The 20,205-nt window shown below is 45.9% G+C and overlaps 1 protein-coding gene across 1 annotated transcript in view; it reads left to right on the top strand.

Annotated features, from left to right (window-relative positions):
• The window catches only part of RCAN2 (regulator of calcineurin 2), a 267,126-nt gene extending 247,228 nt beyond the window's left edge, over positions 1 to 19,898 (top strand). Inside the window, exons 4-5 of the mRNA XM_027127437.1 lie at positions 1,073 to 1,244; positions 19,506 to 19,898. Coding sequence (XP_026983238.1) covers positions 1,073 to 1,244; positions 19,506 to 19,666 — 333 coding nt within the window. The 3' untranslated portion in view covers positions 19,667 to 19,898. The remainder of the gene's footprint in view (positions 1 to 1,072; positions 1,245 to 19,505) is intronic.
• The last annotated feature ends 307 nt before the right edge of the window (positions 19,899 to 20,205 follow it).

The raw sequence follows: 20,205 nt of genomic DNA, 5'->3' as shown, positions 1-20,205 counted from the left end.
TTCTTTTGATCATAGCCATTCTGACAGGTGTGAGGTGATATCTCATTATGGTTTTGATTTGCAGTTCCCTGATGATTAGTGATGTTGATCCTTTTTTCTTTTACCTATTGGCCATTTGTATGTCTTCTTTATGGACGTGTCTATTCAAGTCCTCAGCCCACTTTTTAATCAGGTTATTAGGGTTGGTTGAGCCAAAAGGTAGAAACAACCCAAATGTTCAAAAATGGGTGAACAGATACACAAATTGTAGTCTATCCATTCAGTAGAATATTATCCAACCATAAAAAGGAATGAAGTACTCATACATGCTACATCATGGATGAATCTTGAAAACATTATACTAAGTGAAAGAAGCTGGATGCAAACTATCACGTGTTCTATGAGTTGATTATAAGAAATATCCAGGATAGGCAAATCCACAGAAACAGAAAGCAAATGGATGGTTGCCACGGTCTGACCAGAGGCAGAAATGGTAGTAACTGTTTAATGGGTACAGGGTTTCCTCTGGGGTAATAAAAATACTTTGAATCTCGATAGTAGTGGTGATTGCACAATATTGGGCATATACTAAATGCCACTGAAATTGTTCAGTTTAAAATGGTTTAATTTCAAATTATGTGACTGTCACCTCAATTAAAAGAGAGAGAGAGAGGAAGAGAGAAAGATAGGAAGGTGGGAAGGAAGGAAGGAAGAAAGGATGGGGAGGGGAGGGGAGGGGCAAGGAGGGGTCTTAGGACCAGCACCATCAGCATCGCCTGGGAACTTGTTAGCAATGCAGATTCTCAGGCCCTGCTCCCGATCTCAGAAACTCCAGGAGCGGGGCTCAGCAGTCCGACTCAGTAAGCTTCCCAGGTCATTCTTAGGCAGCTAAATGTTGAGATCCACTTATCTGCAGATCAAATAAGGTAACTGAGCACGTGGTGTGTGGTCAGTAGTCACTACTATTGTAGCCTGGCTCATTGGTTCACTTGTCACACCTGGCTGAGAGCCAGGCTCTGCGTCTTAGTGGAACAACGTGGCACTTCCGAGGCCACAGTGAATCATGTGTCTTCATTTCTGCTGTGTTTGAAAGGTCCAGACTCCAGAGACAGACGGAGACAAACTGCATTTGGCTCCACCACAGCCCGCCAAACAGTTTCTCATCTCACCCCCTGCCTCTCCTCCTGTCGGCTGGCAGCCCATCAGTGATGCCACACCAGTCCTTAACTATGACCTCCTCTATGCCGTGGCCAAACTAGGACCAGGTAAGCTCTGTGGGTCTTCCTGAAAATAAATATTTGTCAGCAACTTAGAAAAGCCAAACAAGGTAACAGTTCTGAAATCCTGGGTTCCCGGTAACATCTGCATTTCTAATGGGTTTATCGCTGTATGTGGCCAGCGAGAGGAATGATGAATGAAAATGCAGCGTCAGACTTTGTACCTGTTCAAAAACAATTCAGAAACTGGCACGAAAATGTCAGTCCGTGCAAATTCTGGATTGCAATGAAGATATTCTAAGTTTGCAAAACAGGCAAAATGAGCTCTACCAGCTGGCACGACGAGGCTTCTATGCTGTGCAGCCTTGTTTTACTGCTGCCACGGCTGTGCCCAGGAATCTTCTGCTACAAGACAAGCCACCTGCCAAAGTGAAGCCTCTAAGTCCCCAAGAAGCCAGTCACAATAGCCTCTAACTTTAGAAAAATCTATGGTCATTTTGTTCCAGTGTTGGTACCTGTAGCTTGGATGCTCTCATTTTCACTGCAGTGTAGTATTCCACTGGCCGATTCCACCACCATTCTGTATTCATCCACTCTCCTGTTGACGGACGTTTGGATGGTTTCCAGACGCACTTATCCAAAAGCTTATGTTTTATACCTAGAAGTGATGCTGTCCTCAATTTCAGCAGATGGTGCCACGTTGTACTCCATAGTTTTCCTATATTATAGCAGGAGAGGAAGTGGTGGAGAGTGGGTGGTCCGAAACCAGGTGGCAGCTGAGGTTTTAGGCACCAAAGATCCAAAGGTAAATAATGGCCATTGTGTCTTCTCTCTCTTCCAGTGGTTCTCCCGCTGTGAGAGGGGGCTGACCGCACCCCGAGAGATTCTGATTTAATTGACTTGAGTCAACTCAGGCGTTGGTATTTTTAAAAATCTCCCCAGGTGATTCTGATGTGCAGATGAGCTCAAGAACCACTGGTAGCCAAATACCGGGGCTGTTAAATTTATAATACATTCACATCAGTACTTTTTAGTGTGGTCAGGAAAACATTTGGCATCAGAATCTCCCACCCCAGAAATCTGCAGTTTTAATGAGCACACGTATTGATTCTTGCATACACTGAAATTTAAGAATCCTGGGTATGAGGGTGACCCGCTCTCCTGGTTCACGCAGACTCAGGGGTCCTGGGAACTTGTGATGCTAAACCTGAGAAATTCCCAGGCAATTCAGGGAAAGCTGACCATCCTACTGGGTCTTCAGATTCGATTAATAATTACTCCCTGCAAGAGAATTACTGGCTGTCCCATGTGTAGCATTAAAGTCAGATTACAGCACTTTCCAGGGGAGGGTCTTTGGGGGTTTCTTTGTAATCACCGACCAGTCACTCAGCTTCCCGAAGCCTTTAAAATAGCCATTGTTTTCAACTACTGAGAAGCAGTAGGTTTCTAACTCCTAAGATGGGCTGAGGAAAAAAGCAATATAATAATAAGGGAGATGTTTATGGAATGTGATTTCCTTGAAAGTCTAGTCCACATAAAGGAATCCTGGACATACGCACTCCCATGTGCATGGTATGTGCAAATGTTGTAGAGTGTGTACGATAAATCCAGTCTGCTCGTCAAGGCTATGACCCATTTCTCCCAGTAATTCAGAGCACTTCAGAAGCAGGACCAATGAAAGCTGCCATCCTTGGAGCTGCTCCTTTGACTCCCAAGCAGATATTAACAAGAACACAGTTGAACATCTGGTACAGCTGTTTTGAATGTCAGCAAACAGAGCTCTACACAGAATCACTAAGGTCTTGGCTAGAGGGCCTAGGAGTCACTGGCCGACTTGCATTTTCCAGGAGGGGAAACTGAGGCCCAGAGAGGAGGGCAGAAATGACTTGCCAGTGACAGGACCAGGGCCCTGAGGCAGTACTCTTCCTGCTTCACTCTTTATAAAGGAAGTCCAGGCTAAATCAGACTTTCGGATCCCAGCTGGCCTCTGGTCTACTCACTGTAATCCAGTAAATTAAAATCATTTTTTATCCAGAGCCTAAAAGAAAATTCATTTATAGTCAGTGTTCTCAAAGCTTGATGCAAAGGCGAGATAAGGCCAAGTGTCAGACGCCTGCACTGGCTCACTGAGCTGAGTCCCAGGTCTGGAGGGCACTGCCAGGCACCAGTGTGACCTGCGACTGACAGAGGCAGAAGGAGGAGAGGCAATGGGAACCAGGTCTCAGAAGGGAAGCTCACAGAACCTGGTTCAGAGGAGTGAGAAAGTAGGAAGGAAATGGTCTTGAGGAGGCAGAAAAAAGGGGGTTCTTTTTAGAGCTGTGAATAATTTATCGACAGTGTTAAAAATTCATGCCTTTTGCCTTAATTGTGCCGCTAACCTATGAGCCTCACCTTCCCTCACCAAGTAAATCTACCAGTTCTGAAGTGCCCTGTGGTGCAGTCAGCACGGAAGCAGGCACTATTAATATTCCCATTTTCCAGATCTGACCACCGAGCTGTAGAGAGGTGAGCACACGTGCTTGGGGTGACACAGCTAGTTGGGGGCGGAGACAAATGTCAACCCTGGCTCTTCTGACCATCACTGGGCCAGGTCCAATGGTCTCTATTAAGGATCCTAGCTGCCTGGGTGGACTTTAGGCCAACTCTGCTCTGACATGGGCAAAACATTTATCTCAACCCTCCCTTGACAGTCACCTCTAACACCATCATAACTTCCAGAAGGTCTAATCCAGGGTCTCATAAGTGTGCAAATGAAGATCTGTGCGCTATGTGGGCAACGGCGAATGTGGAGACTCTCCTGCTCTTTATAGATGACTGATATCAGCGTCCCATAGAACAGCTGCAGTTTGGGTGTCTTCTCTTCATTTATCCTTCTCTCCATTCCTTGCCAGCTGTTTGAGGCTGTTTCTTTTTATTTAGTTATCCACGTGTCCTGTTCCAGTGTCCTTGAAGCTTCTGCACCCCACACAGATGAATGATTTATACCCAACAATTGAGCCGAAAATATCACAGAGGTTCTAGTAGAGGCCTGGGCCTCTGGCGGCTGTTTCGGCTGCACTGATGAGAGGGCAGGGCCACAGCCTGCATCCCCGCACCCACACCTCTGCCCCCTCCCCAACCAGGTGCCAAGGCAAGGAATTACTCCTTCAGTCTCCTCCTGGAACTTTCCACAAATGCTCACTTCCCCTTGTGGTAATTTTCTATTGTTCATCTTTCTGTCTTTTCTGCTTTTTGAGGGGAGAATGCAGGTTTCATTCATTTTGGTATTCCCAGGGCCTGATAGCAGTTTGCACGTAGTAGATGCTCAATAAACATCGAATGAATGAATGCATGAGCCCCCCTAGAGATAATTCTTCGTTGGCAAATGGCTGCTGCTTTATGGCTTTAGCCAGACTGAGTCAGGCAGCACTGAATTAATGTTTTCTCCACCAAGAGGACTTCTAGCATTTCCATTTGAAAAAATAGTAATAATTCAGTAAAATTCTTTTTTTTTTTTTTTGCTGTACGCGGGTCTCTCATCGTTGTGGCCTCTCCCGCTGCAGAGCACAGGCTCCGGACGCACAGGCCCAGTGGCCACGGCTCACGGGCCCAGCCGCTCTGCGGCATGTGGGGTCTTCCCGGACCGGGGCACGAACCCGTGTCCCCTGCATCAGCAGGCGGACTCTCAACCACTGCGCCACCAGGGAAGCCCTAAAATTCATTTTTTATTCCCTAGGCAGAATCATTTCAGTAACAAATTATAAGTCATTCCATGTTAAGGATGACTACCTCAATTCCAGCAGTAGAGAAATAAATTTGAATGAGAGCAGAGAAAAGCAACTCAAATGATCAAAGGAATGGTATTCTTCTTCCTTCGGAGGAGTGGCGAATAGTGCTCAGCTGGTTCAGCTGAGTGACTGAGAAGGGATGCAGAAATCTAAGGATACTGAAGAAAAGTAACTCTAACGAAAGAGCATCTCTGAGCAGGGATCCGGGGTGAGACGGTCCTCGGGCCCGGGATCACGTTGGCAAACCAGCTGACTTGTGGGAGCTTTGGCACATCTAGCTGCCCATGGAAGGCAATCGTGTGCTCTATTTAGACCCTTTCATGGAGGATAAATGGGAGAGTGAGGACACAGGCCTTAGCTCAGACAGGAAGGGGCAAAACAGCACGTCGTTCTTTAAGCAAGGCACACTGGTGACCCTCTTCCAGAGAGGGGCAACTTGTGCTCCCCGGAACTTCTAAAGAAGCTCTTGAAACGAGCATGGAGGGAACAGTGCAATTACAAAGGGACCATGATCAAACCCAAGCTTGTGGGTTTCCTCTGAGATCCTTTGAAATCCTTAATGGGATGTTACGACATGAGACCAGGGCCACCCAACACTGGACAAGCATCTCTCTGTACTATTTATTATAGTGAGAACAAATTCGTAGTGCGGAAAATATATGAGAGGCACAATTTCAAACATTTTTAACCACTGTCTCCATGACTATATGTTCTGTTTTTCATCCAGAAAGTAAGTAAAATAGATTAATAAGGGGAAAGCTGTAAATAGAAACAATGGTTACAACTTACATATGGGGCTTACTGTGTGTCAGGCATTGTTCTAAACACCTTACTATATAGATTATCTCATTTAACGTTCACTGTGACTCTACGAGAAGGTGGTGTTATTCTCCTCATTTATATAGCTAGGGAATGTGAGGCACAGAGTGGTTCAGTAATTTGCCCAAGGCTACACAGCTGGTAAGTTAAAATACGTCCCTCTGCCCCTGGTGAGAAACAGAAAGGATTAATGAAGCTGGCACCCTTACCTTGAAGAGTGCAAAGTTTGCAAAACCAGGGAGATCTCTTGAAGAGTAAAATTAATTTCTCCAAAAGAAATTCCAGACTGTTGCAAAAGGACATTTTAAAAATACAAAAGAACTTAGACATTTGTTCCTCCAAATTTCATTTCTCTGTTTATTGGCACCTCCTAAAATGTATCCACAGCATCGATTCTTTAAAGCAAGTTTGATGCTTTCCTCTAATGTCAAGCAGGACATGTGAATCAGAATTCACCATCCTCTGCTCTTTTTAAAAGACAGGTCTATATAAAACAGAAGCTTTCTATGCAAATCAGAACTACAATGAGGTATCACCTCACTCCGGTCAGAATGGCCATCATCAAAAAGTCTACAAATAATAAATGCTGAAGAGGGTGTGGAGAAAAAGGAACCCTCCTACACTGTTGGTAGGAATGTAAATTGGTGTAGCCACTATGGAGACCAGTATGGAGGTTCCCTCAAAAACTAAAAATAGAGTTACTATGTGATGCAGCAATCCCACTCCTGGGCATATATCTGGAAAAGACGAAAACTAATTCAAAAAGATAAATGCGCCCCAATGTTCATAGCAGTACTATTTACAACAGCCAAGACATGGACGCAACCTAAGTGTCCATCGACAGATGAATGGATAAAGAAGATGAGGTATAGAGATGCAATGGAATATTACTCAGCCATAAAAAAGAATGAAATAATGCCATTTGCAGTAGCATGGATGGACCTAGAGATTATCATGCTAAGTGTAGTAAGTCAGACAGAGAAAGACAAATATCATATGATGTCACTTATATGTGGGACCTAAAGAAAATGATACAAATGAACTTATTTATAAGAGAGAAACAGACTCACAGACACGGAAAACAAACTTATGGTTAGCAAAAGGGAAAGGTGGGGGGAGGGATAAATTAGGAGTTTGGGATTAATAGGTACACACTACTATATATAAAATAAACAACAAGGACCTACTTATACACAGGGAACTATATTCAATATCATGTAATAAACTATAATGGGAAAGAACCTGAAAAACATTATATATATATATATATATATATATATATATATATGCTAAAAACTAACACAATGTTGTAAATCAACTATACTTCAATTAAAAAAATCAAAAAAACAGAAGCTTTCTACATTTATATTAATTCTCCTAGTGAATTTACAGACACCCATCATTTAACAATGACCTGGACAAAATAAGATGAGCTTTTTCCTCATGGAAAAAGAGAGAATGGAGAATGAATCGGATATTTTCTTTTGTTTATTTTATAATGCCTATTATTCCTGACTCCAGAAAGAGTATAATCCTATGTTCTTTTTGGATGTAAAACAAAATAGGAAACACAAAACCCAGCCCAGCAAAACAGCTTATCTGTACACATTAGCAAAATGGCAAAATAGAGAGATGTCCGTGGCACTAGATGGGTGGTCAGTCAGAGGTGGGCTGTGAAATGTCAGCTTATTCTGCTCTCTAGGATGGCTCTGGAAGGTCAAGTTCATTGTCACTGGAAATGCCTGCAAGGAGAAATATGGAAAGTCATTGTCTGGGCCTTTTTTTCCTCCTGCTATTTTTAGCTCTTGTTAGAGAGATCAATTTTAGTTAACTGCAGAGGAGGGCTTAAAATGGCGCTCGAGTTTCGAGTTGCGAACATCGGCTATATTTAGATTTTTTTCCAAATTCTTCTCCATCAAAACATGTCATAGTAATTGCTGGTTTGATTCTCAGTATACATTGTTTCTCCCCAAACAGAAAATAGATTTCATTAATACGTGTCACGTATGAAGAAGAAACATTTTCTATTCCAGGCTCATTGATTCCAAGGTAGGGAAAATTCCATTTTTTAAATATAGATGAACACCTATATTTGGGGTACCTGTAGCATGACCGCTATCTAAGCCCCAGTTCTTGTTCGACAACTGCTATACTCTGATCACAGACACAAAAAGCAAATAAAACAGCCAGTCCCAGGGTTCCATGTAGCGCAGTCTCTGCACGTCACCCCCGACCCGAGGGACACGCAGATTTGTGAGCCCAGGACAGGAGCTCCTTATTTTACACCTACTTTCGAAGAATTTTCCCGGGGGGGGGGGGGTGGTGTTAAAGGGGCTTTTCTTCTTAGCATATATTCCACAATTATCCTCAATCACTACTGAGTAGCAAGATGAAATATTTCCTCGTCTTATTTCACAGGTAAAATATGCACGTTGTAGGAAAACGGAAAAGACACAGGAGCAAAACGTGGGGGTGTGGGCGTGTGTGCGCATGCGCCATGCGCATACCCGTAGTCCCAGTGCCAGGTTGCTATTTTGGGAAAAGGAGGAACAGGGTGATCATTCCCAGATTGGAGAACCTCCTGATTCTATGGCCAAATACAAAGTGAGAGTGCGTCCACTTCCCTTCCTCACGTCTGCATTTTCCTCTCATCCCGGGAACACAAGCCCCTCCTCGCAGGCTCCGGGGACCCTGTCTCCCTGGTTTCTCTTTATCTTTCCACCTTCTCCCTCTCTGGTTCCCTTGGTCCTTTACCTCCACCTAGGGTTCCACTCCTTTGTCTCAACCACTAATGCAGGGGCCTCAATCCGTTGTCCCCATGAATTCCCTTCAGGTCCTAAATGACTCAGGAGGGAATGAAGATAGATGGCCACCTAATCCAGTCTTAGAGGAAAAGCCCCAGAAGATAAGCAAACTTTATTTTTTTTTTACTGAAGGGTAGTTGATTTACAATATTATGTTAGTTTCAGGAGTACAGCATAATGATTCAATTGTTTTACAGATTATACTCCATTAAGAGTTATTACAAAATAATGGCTATAACTCCCTGTGCTCTTCAACATACCCTTGTTACTCATCTATTTTATACATGGTAGTTTGTATCTCTTAATCCTCTACCCCCTCTTGCCCCTCTGCCTTCCCTCTCCTCACTGAAAACCACTAGTTTGTCCTCTGTATCTGAGTTGGTTTCTGTTTTGCTATATGTATTTATTTTATCTTTTAGATTCCACATATAAGTGATATCAAATAGTATTTGTCTTTCTCTGCCTGACTAATTTCACTAAGCATAATATTCCCTAGCTCCATCCACACTGCTGCAAGCGGCAGAATCATTCATTTTTATGGCGGAGTAATATTCCATTGCATGCGCACATGCATGTGTGTGTGTGTGTGTGTGTGTGTGTGTATCACATCTTCTTTATCCATTCATCTGTTGATGGGCACTTGGGTTGCTTCCATATCTTGGCTACTGTAAATAACACTGCTATGAACATTGGGGTGCATGTATCTTTTCAAATTAGTGTTTTTATTTTTTCCAGATAAATACCCAAGAGAGGAATTGCTGGAACATATGGTAGTCCTATTTTTAATTTTTTGAGGAACCACTCGCTATACTATTTTCCATAGTGGCTGCACCAATTTACATTCCCACCAATAGTGTACAAAGGTTCCCTTTTCTACACATCCTCACCAATATTTGTTATTTGTAAGACTTTTTGATGATAGCCGTTCTGACAAGTGTGAGGCAAACTTTCTTTTATTGAAATAGAGCACCTCTTAAAACAAAACTATGGAAGGATTCTGCCTCTCCCCACCTCCCTCTTCCTTTCCCTCCCCTTAGCCCTCCTCCATCTTACCAAAGACCACTTCTGTTTTCCTAGTTTGTTGAGGGTTGGGGCTGAGGAGAGGGGTGGGTGAGGAAGACCCCCAATCACTCACATGGATAATCTTTGCCTAACATGCACATATTCCAGACCTACTGAGGCAGGGAGGTCCATGTGTAGCCCCGATGTCTTTTCTGTGCCCTCCCAACCTCATTCCTGAACATCACAGGCAATAGGGCGGTCATGCTTTCGCACTCGGTGGACCTCCATTGGAGTCCTGTCTCCACCACTTGTTTGTGGTGACCTGGAGCAATTTACTTCCCCCGCTGCACCTCTTTTTATTTAATGGTGATTATTTGACAACTTGCAAGCTCATTATGAAGATACAATAAATAATATACATAAAGCACTTAGCCCGGTGCCTGGTACATAAGAACTATCAAATCCATAGTGGGTTCTGTGATCATTCTGCTCTGAGCAGTATTGTTTAGCAAGGCATCCTCAGAGAGGTTTCTTGTTTCCTCTGCCAGTACATGAATTACAGAGTCTACCAGGCAGTAAGAACAAGGTGCGCGTCCTTTGAGGTGTCGGTTGTTATTTACATGGGCTTGTTCTCGGAACTGCCAGTGAAATGTTTGGGTTGGTCTAGGCTTTGCTTTATACCTTCTGCCACTGAAGCCTAGAGGGCGTTTTTTGACAGAAACAGCTGCTGTGCAAAGGAAAGGGACAGAGTTGCTCTTCAGTGACTCATCCTGCCCTCACGTCTACCTACTGCATTTTTCTCCGAGGGTTCCCAAAATTAAATATGAGCTTGTGGAATCACTACGGAATCAGAGGGAAAACATTTGCAGAAGACTTCCCTCTCTGCAAATACTTCTTCCTCCCTGGATTTTTAAAAAAAAATCCTAAATCCCTCTTTCTACTTCTGCTTAGAAAATCAGTTCTTTCTCCACTCTCAGACTGATCTGATGAATAGAGGGCTAACAAATAGCTGTGATTTTATTTATTTATTTACTTATTTATTTATTTATATTTTTGGCCACACTGCACGGCTGCGGGATCTCAGTTCCCCGACCCGGGATTGAACCGAGACCACGGCAGTGAAAGCACCAAATCCTCACCACTAGACCACCAGGAAACTACCAGCTGTGATATTTAAAGTTTCAGTAAGTCCCTCTGCCCTGGGTCATCTCCTCTTTTAATTTGTAGCTGTCAATCAAGCTCCAACTTGAAGAGAGGTATTTCTCTTGCTTTAGGATGATGATTAAAACTCAGGATGTGAGTTTGAATCCAGCCTCCACATTTTATTAGCTGTGTGACTTTGAGCAACTTTCTTAACCTCTCTGTGTCTCAGCATCCTCAACCGTAAAATCGGATCGTTGCAAACATCAAATGAGATAATAGTAAATGCTTAGTGTGTGTTACCTACTTATTGTCACCTGATTTTCAAACCGTATCTTAGTCTCCTGCTGAAATGTAAGTGCTCATGTTAAGCTCTTAGCTCAGTGTTTCTCAATGTGACATTTTGGAACTAACAATGCAGTACATTTAGCATCTTTGGGCCTCACCTACTAAATGCCAGTATCCACACCCTACCTAGTCCCTATGACAACCAAAAAAAAAAATCCACATCACATTTCCAGACATCATTGGGAATGTAGCACCTCTGATTGAGAAGCACACTAATTACACTGTGGTGGTATTTATCGGGTGGTTCTCAAGTATGGCAAAGAGTCATCAGAGACACAGAGGCCAGGAGTGCCTAGTAAGGTGTCAGGTACCAGTGTGGGAGCAGAAACAAGTGGGGCAAGAGGGGGGACAGTACAGAGACATGCTCCCCGCCCCCTTCCCAGACACAGACACACATTTTCTTTCCTTCCCTTTGGAAAAATAGGGGAAGACAAGATTGCCAGTAAATAACTTAAAAATATCGTGAAATAACATATCTGTGGGAGGGAGGGTGCAGCTTTGAGCAACTTTATGATGTTTTTCACTATAACTCAGTCCTCCTACTGAGGAACCCGTTGGGCACCAAACCAAAGCAGCATCTGCCCTGCCAGGATGGAGAGAGGGTTAAAAGACAGTAAGCTCAAATACTGGCTGGTGCCTGGGGTAGAGGAACGGAGGTACCAGTCACCCCTCACCCCTTCCCGGCTCCCCACCTCTCCCCTATCTGAGAGCCAGACCAGGGCCAGGTGTCTCCGTCTACACAGTTGACCAGAGAATGGTAATCCAGGGCTTGTGGGCCCTCCCCTCCCTGCCAAACGCTATCAAGTCCTAACCCTAACACTTGATAAAAAAGGCAATCCAAATGTGAACCCTTTCAAACACTTTTCAAATCATTCTGAACCCTTCCCTCAGTCTCTGTGTTCAACCTCCCAACAGGCAGCATGTTCAGTAAAAATAACCCACATGGAAATTCCATTTTGCTTATTCCATAAATCAGGACTGATGCCCGCTACTTCCTCTTGAAAAAAAATCACATTTACAATCTTAAAAATTGGGGGTAGGGGTTTGCAGTGTCAACTCAGCATGGCCAAGCCTGAAATGATTTTATACTGGCATTTTCAGTTTTTTTCTTAATCAAATGTTAAAGGGCTGTTAATCCACACTGAAGTGTAGCACTCAGCACACAACACAGCATGGCCCTGCGTTCAAGGGTCGAGTTAGAGATGCTCTTGGCGCTTGCCTTGATAAGCCATCATCCATTCTTAAAATTCAGTATAGATTAATAACTGACACCTGCTTTTTTCCTGTTTGGTTCAGAACTTGCTGAGGGTTAGATAAGAAATAAGGTAAATAAGATTAATAACACCAGCTTTGTTTCTGATGAAAGACTAACGCTGAGAAGGCGGCCAAGATGAGTGACAGCCAGGGCTCCCTAGTAGTCAAGTTCAGGGAACTCCCTGGCTGTCCAGGGGTTAGGACTCTGCGCTTTCATTGCTATGGGCCCAGGTTCAATCCCTGGTCAGAGAACTAAGATCCCACAAGCCTCGCGGTGCATACAAAAAACAAAACAAAACCAAAAAAACTAGCCAAAGGAATCCTATTAAAAAAAAAAAAATAGTGAAACCCAGAGCCATGCAGTTTTACCCAGCCTGTCCCAGAGATGGAAACAGTCAGACTGCCCCACAGTGCAGGGTTTTTTCTGCTGGGCTTAGCACGTGGCCAAGAGCACGGCAGAGCACAAGCCCTTTGCAGGCAGGGCTGGATCAAGAGAGAGGCGGCACAGGGTGAGCTGGCATTGCCAGTTCCTTTCCCCAGAGGTACCCGTTAGATGTCACTCCTCTTCCACTGCGGAGGAGTAAAAGAGGGGCCAGAGAGAGGGGTCCCAGTGATGGGCTAATGGAACTCCCTCCCCTTGGAAGGAATCACTGGAACTGGTGAAGTATCCATTCTAACATAGCACGTGAGCAGGGAAGCAAAGAGGAAAAATCACCAAAGGCAATGAATTTCAACTCAGCTGTAGGGGGTCAGCTTGCTCTTGAACAAAGAACTTACATGACCTGTGCCCCACATATCAATTGCTACATAACAAACTACGCCAAAACGTAGGGCTTGAGCAACAGCAATCATTTACTTTGCTCACGAGTTTGCTCTTGGAGCAGGGTCCGAGGGGGGCGCTCATCTCTGCTTCGTGCAGCGTTGCTGGGGCCACTCACCTGGGCATGGGCGAATCAGCTTTCAAGATGGTTCACTCACTTGGCTGGCAAGTTGGCATGGCTGTTGGCTGGCAGCCCAGATAGGCTGTGGTTTTTCTCCATGGGAGCCTCTTCGGGCGCTGCTTGGGCTTCCTTATAATATGGAGGCAGGGTTCCAAGCATGAGCACCCTGGCAGAGCCAGGTGGTAGCGCCTGGCATTTTTGTGACCTAACTCAGAAGTCGCACTGGTTGCTTCTGCCATACTGTATTAGTCAGGGCATCCTAGAGGCCCGAACAGATTTTAGGGGAAGGAGCAAAGAGGAAGCAGTCCTCAGTGCAGGAGTGGCAAGGTTCTAGAAGAGTAATGTCGGGCAGGAAATATTATGACCGTCTTTGCAAAACACAGTCGATCTACTACAACACGTAACTTTCCTGTTGAGAATTCACCTTGAATATGAGAGGTAGTAGAGGTAAAGCAACAAGAAATCATGGAGGATCTATTTCCAGAGAGTCCAAAGTTACCATAAGAGATGCAAATTATCTCCATCTATAATTTGTAGTCCCTGTATTTTTTATAATTTACTAAGTGTTGTCTTCTAACAAGGTTCATTGTCAAGAAGATCTTACCTAGAATAACTAGCAATGGGCCAAACCAAAAAGGGCAAGATGCAGAAGGAATAAATGCCCAACTTTAGCTACAGACTGTTCACGAAAACATGAGTTACCATGAGAGAATATTAAAAGTTAAAACCAGGACTTTCAGCAGACTTTCAACAGACTCTCTTGTAGAATCTGAAAGCAGTAGAGTCGTGAGAGGCGGGGCTGGAGAGGAATTATGAGCTCATTCTTTGAGGTCAGGTAGACCTGACTTTGAATCGTGGCTCTGCCGTTCACTACTTGTGTGATCTCAATGTCCTCCTGTATCATCGAGACATTATGAAACCCACATTACAGAGCTGCTGCTGTAATTTAAGTATCCAATTTATGTGAAGTACTTAGAGCTGTGTCTGGCATTTACTAAGGGCTCAGTAAATAGCTGCTGGTGTGTTTCAGATAGATGGCAAGTGTCTGTGACACCTCCTATGTCCTGGCACTGAGAGCTCACAGAAAATAGGACAAATACCTGCCCTTCAGTGGTTTTTAGCTTAGTGGGAAAGCTAAAACGTACACACGTCTTTTGAACTGTGCCCAAGCCCATGACAGTTCCAAAGGCCTGGATGAGAATTTAACGTGTGACCACGCGCCAGAGGAGTCTACACTTGCTTGGCTGGGAATTTGTTTCATGGAAGGAGGTAGAAAACCCTAACCAATGCCTCTTCTGAGGGCTTCTGGTCCTGGCCTCTTTTCTGAGGCCTGGGGAGAGGACAGTTTGAATACGAACTCGAGGAGTTGGGAGTGTGAAGGGTGAGCCTTGGCTTGGCCTTGAAAAGACACACTGGTCTGCTTGGCCACCCCTCCTCTTCGCCTCCTGAGCCCAGTGGGGCCCCAGGGGGTGACGGCACTGACGTCAGCCTTCATGGTAGAGGAATTAGCTGAAGCCCAAAGGGAAGGTGAGGCCAAAAACAGAAAAGTTCAATCAAGCAAGACCAAAGCTATGTCTTATGATTCTGTGGGCTCTCAGCAGCTGTTGGGCTTTGCCGGATTTTGATAGTAAGAAAGTTTCCAAAAACATAACAGTGAAATGTCAGCATTAATGGGGTCACAGCAGTAAAACAGCTCTACTACCAAGTAGTCTGACTTTGTTGACTCAATGTGAAAGTTGCCCTGCACAGGGTGGCCCGCATCCCAAGTGTGTCCCCAGCGCACCTAGTCTAAGAGGAAAGCATCTCTTTTCAAATAGATAAACACACTGCAATTAGAGGTGTCTTTAAGAGAATATTCTTTATCCAAGCCAGGGCGGAGAAAGGGTTTCATCAAACAGCTAGCTTCATTATGCACATTTTACTACTATTTTTGTTTTAAAAGCTAGCTTCTTTCCAACAGATGAAGAAAGGGCAACATCTGATCAGTCCCCTGGCTGGGGTCCCTGCTGTCACCACCTCACCCCCAGGTCCCTTGGTCTCCATCTGCCATGGCAGATTCTTTTCTGTCATCCCCCCATCAGAAGATGAGAGGCTGTTGCTCGCCTCATCCCTGCATCACACCCAACAGGGCAACGGAGGGGACCACGGCAGCCACTAGTGTCTCTGCAAAAGGCACTGCTTCTCCAAACAGGAGGACGTCGAAGGAATCCTGTGCAGAAAAACAAGAACTACCTCATCTGATGACTCAGAAATTATTTCTTTCTCTGTTTCTTGTCTGAAGGTGTCTCTCATTCAGACTTGCAAAGCGTTCCGGGAGGAAAGAGAAAATTCTAGAAACCCTGGGTACGATGAACTCCATCATTGTCCACAGGATTTGCTGTTCTCTCAGAAACAAAGATGAGAAGGCCAAAGACGAAGAGTGCTGGTGGCCGGGAGGGGCCGCAGAGCTGATCTGGGATGCCTTGCTTCTTCTCCCGTTTGCATCCTCAGCATCCCTCCCTCTGCTACCCTCTCCCCGCACTATTATCATTTTCCAACGAAAAATTATGGTGCGGACTGGAGGAAGGGAGGGGGCAAGTTATTTGCACACCAGCATCCTCAGGACCACTGCCCCCGGCCTGTCACACCAAACCATGTAAGAGCGTCCACCCAGACACTGAAACACGGAGAAGCACCTAGGGGTGCTGGGTACCAAAGTAGATGCCACTACCTCTGAAGTCGCAGAGTTGCATCCTCGTGCTGCTAAACGCTCTTTGCAACAAGCGCCCCCAGTAAGCTGTCAGGTGTTTGAAAACAGCTGCTCAAAGAAGCCACCACCCAAGGTCTGCCCACCTGTTGCCCGGAGCCTCTCATGGACCGCTGAGGTGAAGCCGGCTGCACACAGCTTCCTCTGTTTAGCAGCGTCTGCAGTGGCTCTCCTCCCTTGGGCTTTTGGTAAAAATGACAAATTGCTTTAAAGGAGAACGGAACAAACACAATTAACTGAGCTGTGAGTAGCGTCAATTGTGTACATCCCAACTACAAGGGCATGTAGGATAATAAGTTCAGTGTGGATTCCAGGGAAGTTAGGTTCGGACAGACTCCATCCCTGCCAGCCGGCAGGGAAGCAAAGCGTAGCACGAGTTCTGCTCCGTGTTCCCTGTTTTTGTCACTCTCCTCTCCTGAATCCACGCTGGCCCCGTCAGCTCTCTGTATCAAAAAAGTCAACCTCCCTGGTGGTGCAGTGGTTGAGAGTCTGCCTGCCGATGCAGGGGACATGGGTTCGAGCCCTGGTCTGGGAGGATCCCACATGCTGCGGAGCGACTGGGCCCGTGAGGCACACCTACTGAGCCTGCGCGTCTGGAGCCTATGCTCCGCAACAAGAGAGGCCGCGATAGTGAGAGGCCCGCGCACCGTGATGAAGAGTGGCCCCCACTCGCTGCAACTAGAGAAAGCCCTCGCACAGACACGGAGACCCAACACAGCCAAAAATTAATTAATTAATGATTAATTAAAAAAAGAAAAGCTACAGTAGTCAAGAGAGTGTAGTATTGGCATCAAGGTAGACAAATAAATGAATGGAATAGAATAGAAAGTCCAGAGATTAAAAAAAAAAAAAGGTCAACCTTATTCACATAACTCTCTCTACCTACAATTTCACCCAATCTCGACTTTAAGTTATAGAGTCTTTATGGCCGTATTTCTGTGGCTCTAGCTAGTTCTCGCCCTCTTTGTTGCTGCCAAGGTCCAGGGAAGTGCTGGAGGTGTGATGCTCCATTCTTGTGAACTATCCGGGGCCCTCATCCAGGGTGTTGGTTCGGGGCGGGGTGTGGAGGTCCAGTAAAGACTTCTCCGACTCTTGACAGAGAGAACTCTCTTAGCAAGATATGGCTGTATCCGTTTGCTAGGGCTGCCACAACAGAGGACCACAGACTGAGTGGCTCACACAACAGCAGCGTATTGCTTCACATTCTGCAGGTTAAAAGTCCAAGATCAAGGTGTTGGATCAACACAGGGCCATGCTCCTTCTGAAGGTGCTGGGGGAGGATCTGGCCCAGGCTTCTCTTGTAGCTTCTGGTCGTTCCTTGGATTGTGGCAACGTAAGTTCAGTCTTCACATGCAGTTCTCCCTGGATGAGCGCCCATGTCCTAATTTCCCCTTTTTATAAGGAAACCAGTCATTTTGAAATAGGGCCCACCCCGATGGCCTCATTTTAACTTAGTCATCTGTGAAGAGCCTGTTTCCAAATAGGGTCATGGTCATAGGTACTGGGGGTCAGGACTTCACCGTCTTTGGTGGGGACAGGGACGGGGGTGGGGAACACAATTCAACCCATAGCAACACACGACTCTGAACATTCACATCCCCCTCAGCATCACTTAGAAGAGATGCGATGCTTATTGCATTGTCAGTGCTTCTCAGTCCCTAACGTCAGCACTAAATTTAAAACTGTGCCTTGCAAGCGTTTGCTGTTTTCACCATGGACATTTCCCAAGGTGCACACAGGAGCACATAAACGCGACCCCAGCTCTGGCGCTGACAGTCCTGGCCCCGGCCCTCCGGAAGGGCACTGTCCACTGCAGACTGAGGAGGACAGGCAAGATGCCTGGACTGAGTGGTGTCTGGCTTTGATCCTGGAGGGAGGGCAGGACTTCGGGGACTAGGTGAGACTATAGCAAATAAAAGTATCTGGTTTGGTGAGTATACAAATGTGGCTGTCATGATTGGTGAGAGACCGTGCAGCGTCTTTTGTCCTAGTCTAAGAAATGAGGACTTGATCTAGTGAGACCTGGAGAGCCACTGACCAGGAGGTTGTCTGGGAGACATTGCTTTTAGGTGTTTCCCATCCATGAAGGATGGGAAAGGAAAGATAGGACGTCGGAAGAAGATTAAGTGTGTCAGCAGTTAACCTGAGAAGTTACAAGCATGCAGATTGAGAATGCCCCTTGCACCCTCCCACCTCCTGGACGCCTTCTACTTGTCTCTCAGACCCAGGTCAGCTGTCGCCTCCGCTGGGAAGCCTTTCAGAGTTACTTGCTCCTTGCAATTTGGTACCACTGTCCTTGACATATATTGCCACCCCAGCGCTTACCATAGTATTTTGTGGTACTTTCTGTTTCCCTGTGCCATCACTGGGCTGTGCTCTTGTGGAAGACACAAATATTTTTGAATGTGCCTTGTATCCTTTATGATTAGCAATGGGCCAGAGCATGGGAGATGCTCAGTAGATACACCCTGAATTGAAACAGAGACAGACAGGAAGCCTGCTGGCTAATAGTGAATTGACTACAAGAAGAACCAGTCAAGAATAGACTACTAGGGCTTCCCTGGTGGCGCAGTGGTTGAGAGTCTGCCTGCCGATGCAGGGGACACGGGTTCGTGCCCCGGTCCGGGAAGATCCCACATGCCGCGGAGCGGCTGGGCCCGTGAGCCATGACCACTGAGCCTGCGCGTCCGGAGCCTGTGCTCCGCAACGGAAGGGGCCACAACATAGACTCTTGGAACTGGAGGGAACTTGACCATCATCAAAACCTGTTACCGGGGTCTTCCGTGGTGGCCCAGTGGTTGAGAGTCCGCCTGCAGATGCAGGGGACACGGGTTCATGCCCCAGCCCGGGAGGATCCCACATGCCGCGGAGCGGCTGGGCCCGTGAGCCATGGCCGCTGAGCCTGCGCGGCCGGAGCCTGTGCTCCGCAACCGGAGAGGCCACAACAGTGAGAGGCCCGCATACCGCAAAAAAAAAAAAAAAACCTGTTACCATGTAACCACTGGAAATCCCAGATGAGCGGCGATTCCAGCTTATTCCGTCCTGGGGCAGCTCTTACCATAAGAAATGTACAGCAAGAGGAGAACTTGGAGAACTTCTCCAAAAGATGAAGGAGTGAGGTAATGGGCTCAGGATTACTCAGCCGTTAACAGCAATGCTGGGAAATAGAAGAGAAACTGGTAACTTACTGCCAGGCCCATCACCCCAATCCCTTGGACTGTAGTTATTACCATTTTGAAGTTTACAGCTGCGGATACTGAGGCTAAGAGAGGTGAAGGGGCCTGTTCAGGGCTGTACAGGTGACGGGGGGCAGAGCTGAGATGCAAAGACGGATCAATCTCATTTCACTTTCCAACACCACCCCTGGAGAAGACTCAGCATCTCCTGAGACACGTAAAATGCGCCCTCACTTCCTAAACAAACTTCACCAAATCATTTGTGCAGAAATCCCTCCCACATTCTTACCCCCCATTTCTCTTGCTTTTCAGGAGAGAAGTATGAGCTCCATGCAGGGACTGAGTCCACCCCAAGTGTCGTCGTGCACGTGTGTGACAGTGACATCGAGGAAGAAGAGGATCCAAAGACGTCCCCAAAGCCAAAAATCATCCAGACCCGGCGTCCCGGCCCGCCGCCCTCCGTGTCCAACTGAGCTCACTGCTCCACCTCGAAGAGAATACCCGTCTCCTCTTTATCATGCTTTTTCCCCCCCTGTTGTTTGTTTGTCAAAAAAAAAAAAATTGCCTTTAAATCCCTGGGTGTTTGGTTGTTTGAGATTCCTTCCTTGTAATCAAGCCTCTCGGACAAAAGGGCTAGGAAAAGGTGATATGTTTCCTGATCATATCATACCCATCGAGTGTAAGACATTATTTAGAAGATTCTAGAAAAAAAAGTAGTATTTTCTTATTAAACAATCAGCACAGCCTAACCTTCGTGCTCTCCTGTTGATCCAAGCCGGAGACGTCAGTGGCAAATAGCACCTGTGTTGCTTGTGAGCCGTTCCAGTCCCAGTCCCGACGTGTGTGCGTTGTTCTTTCCTGGCCACTTAAGTAGGACCATAAGTAAACTTGACTTTGACTGCATGAGATATTCCTATCTGGTCTCCTCAGTCCTCTGCATCCCGACATTCCCAGGACATGCATGATCACCAGCATTTATTTTCACGATTTGACGATATACTCTAAGTCACAG

Source organism: Aethalodelphis obliquidens, unplaced genomic scaffold, assembly GCF_003676395.1.
Source record: "Aethalodelphis obliquidens isolate GAN/ISIS:26980383/991018 unplaced genomic scaffold, ASM367639v1 scaffold31, whole genome shotgun sequence".
NCBI lineage: Eukaryota > Metazoa > Chordata > Mammalia > Artiodactyla > Delphinidae > Aethalodelphis > Aethalodelphis obliquidens.
This window is presented reverse-complemented; position numbering and strand designations above follow the sequence as displayed.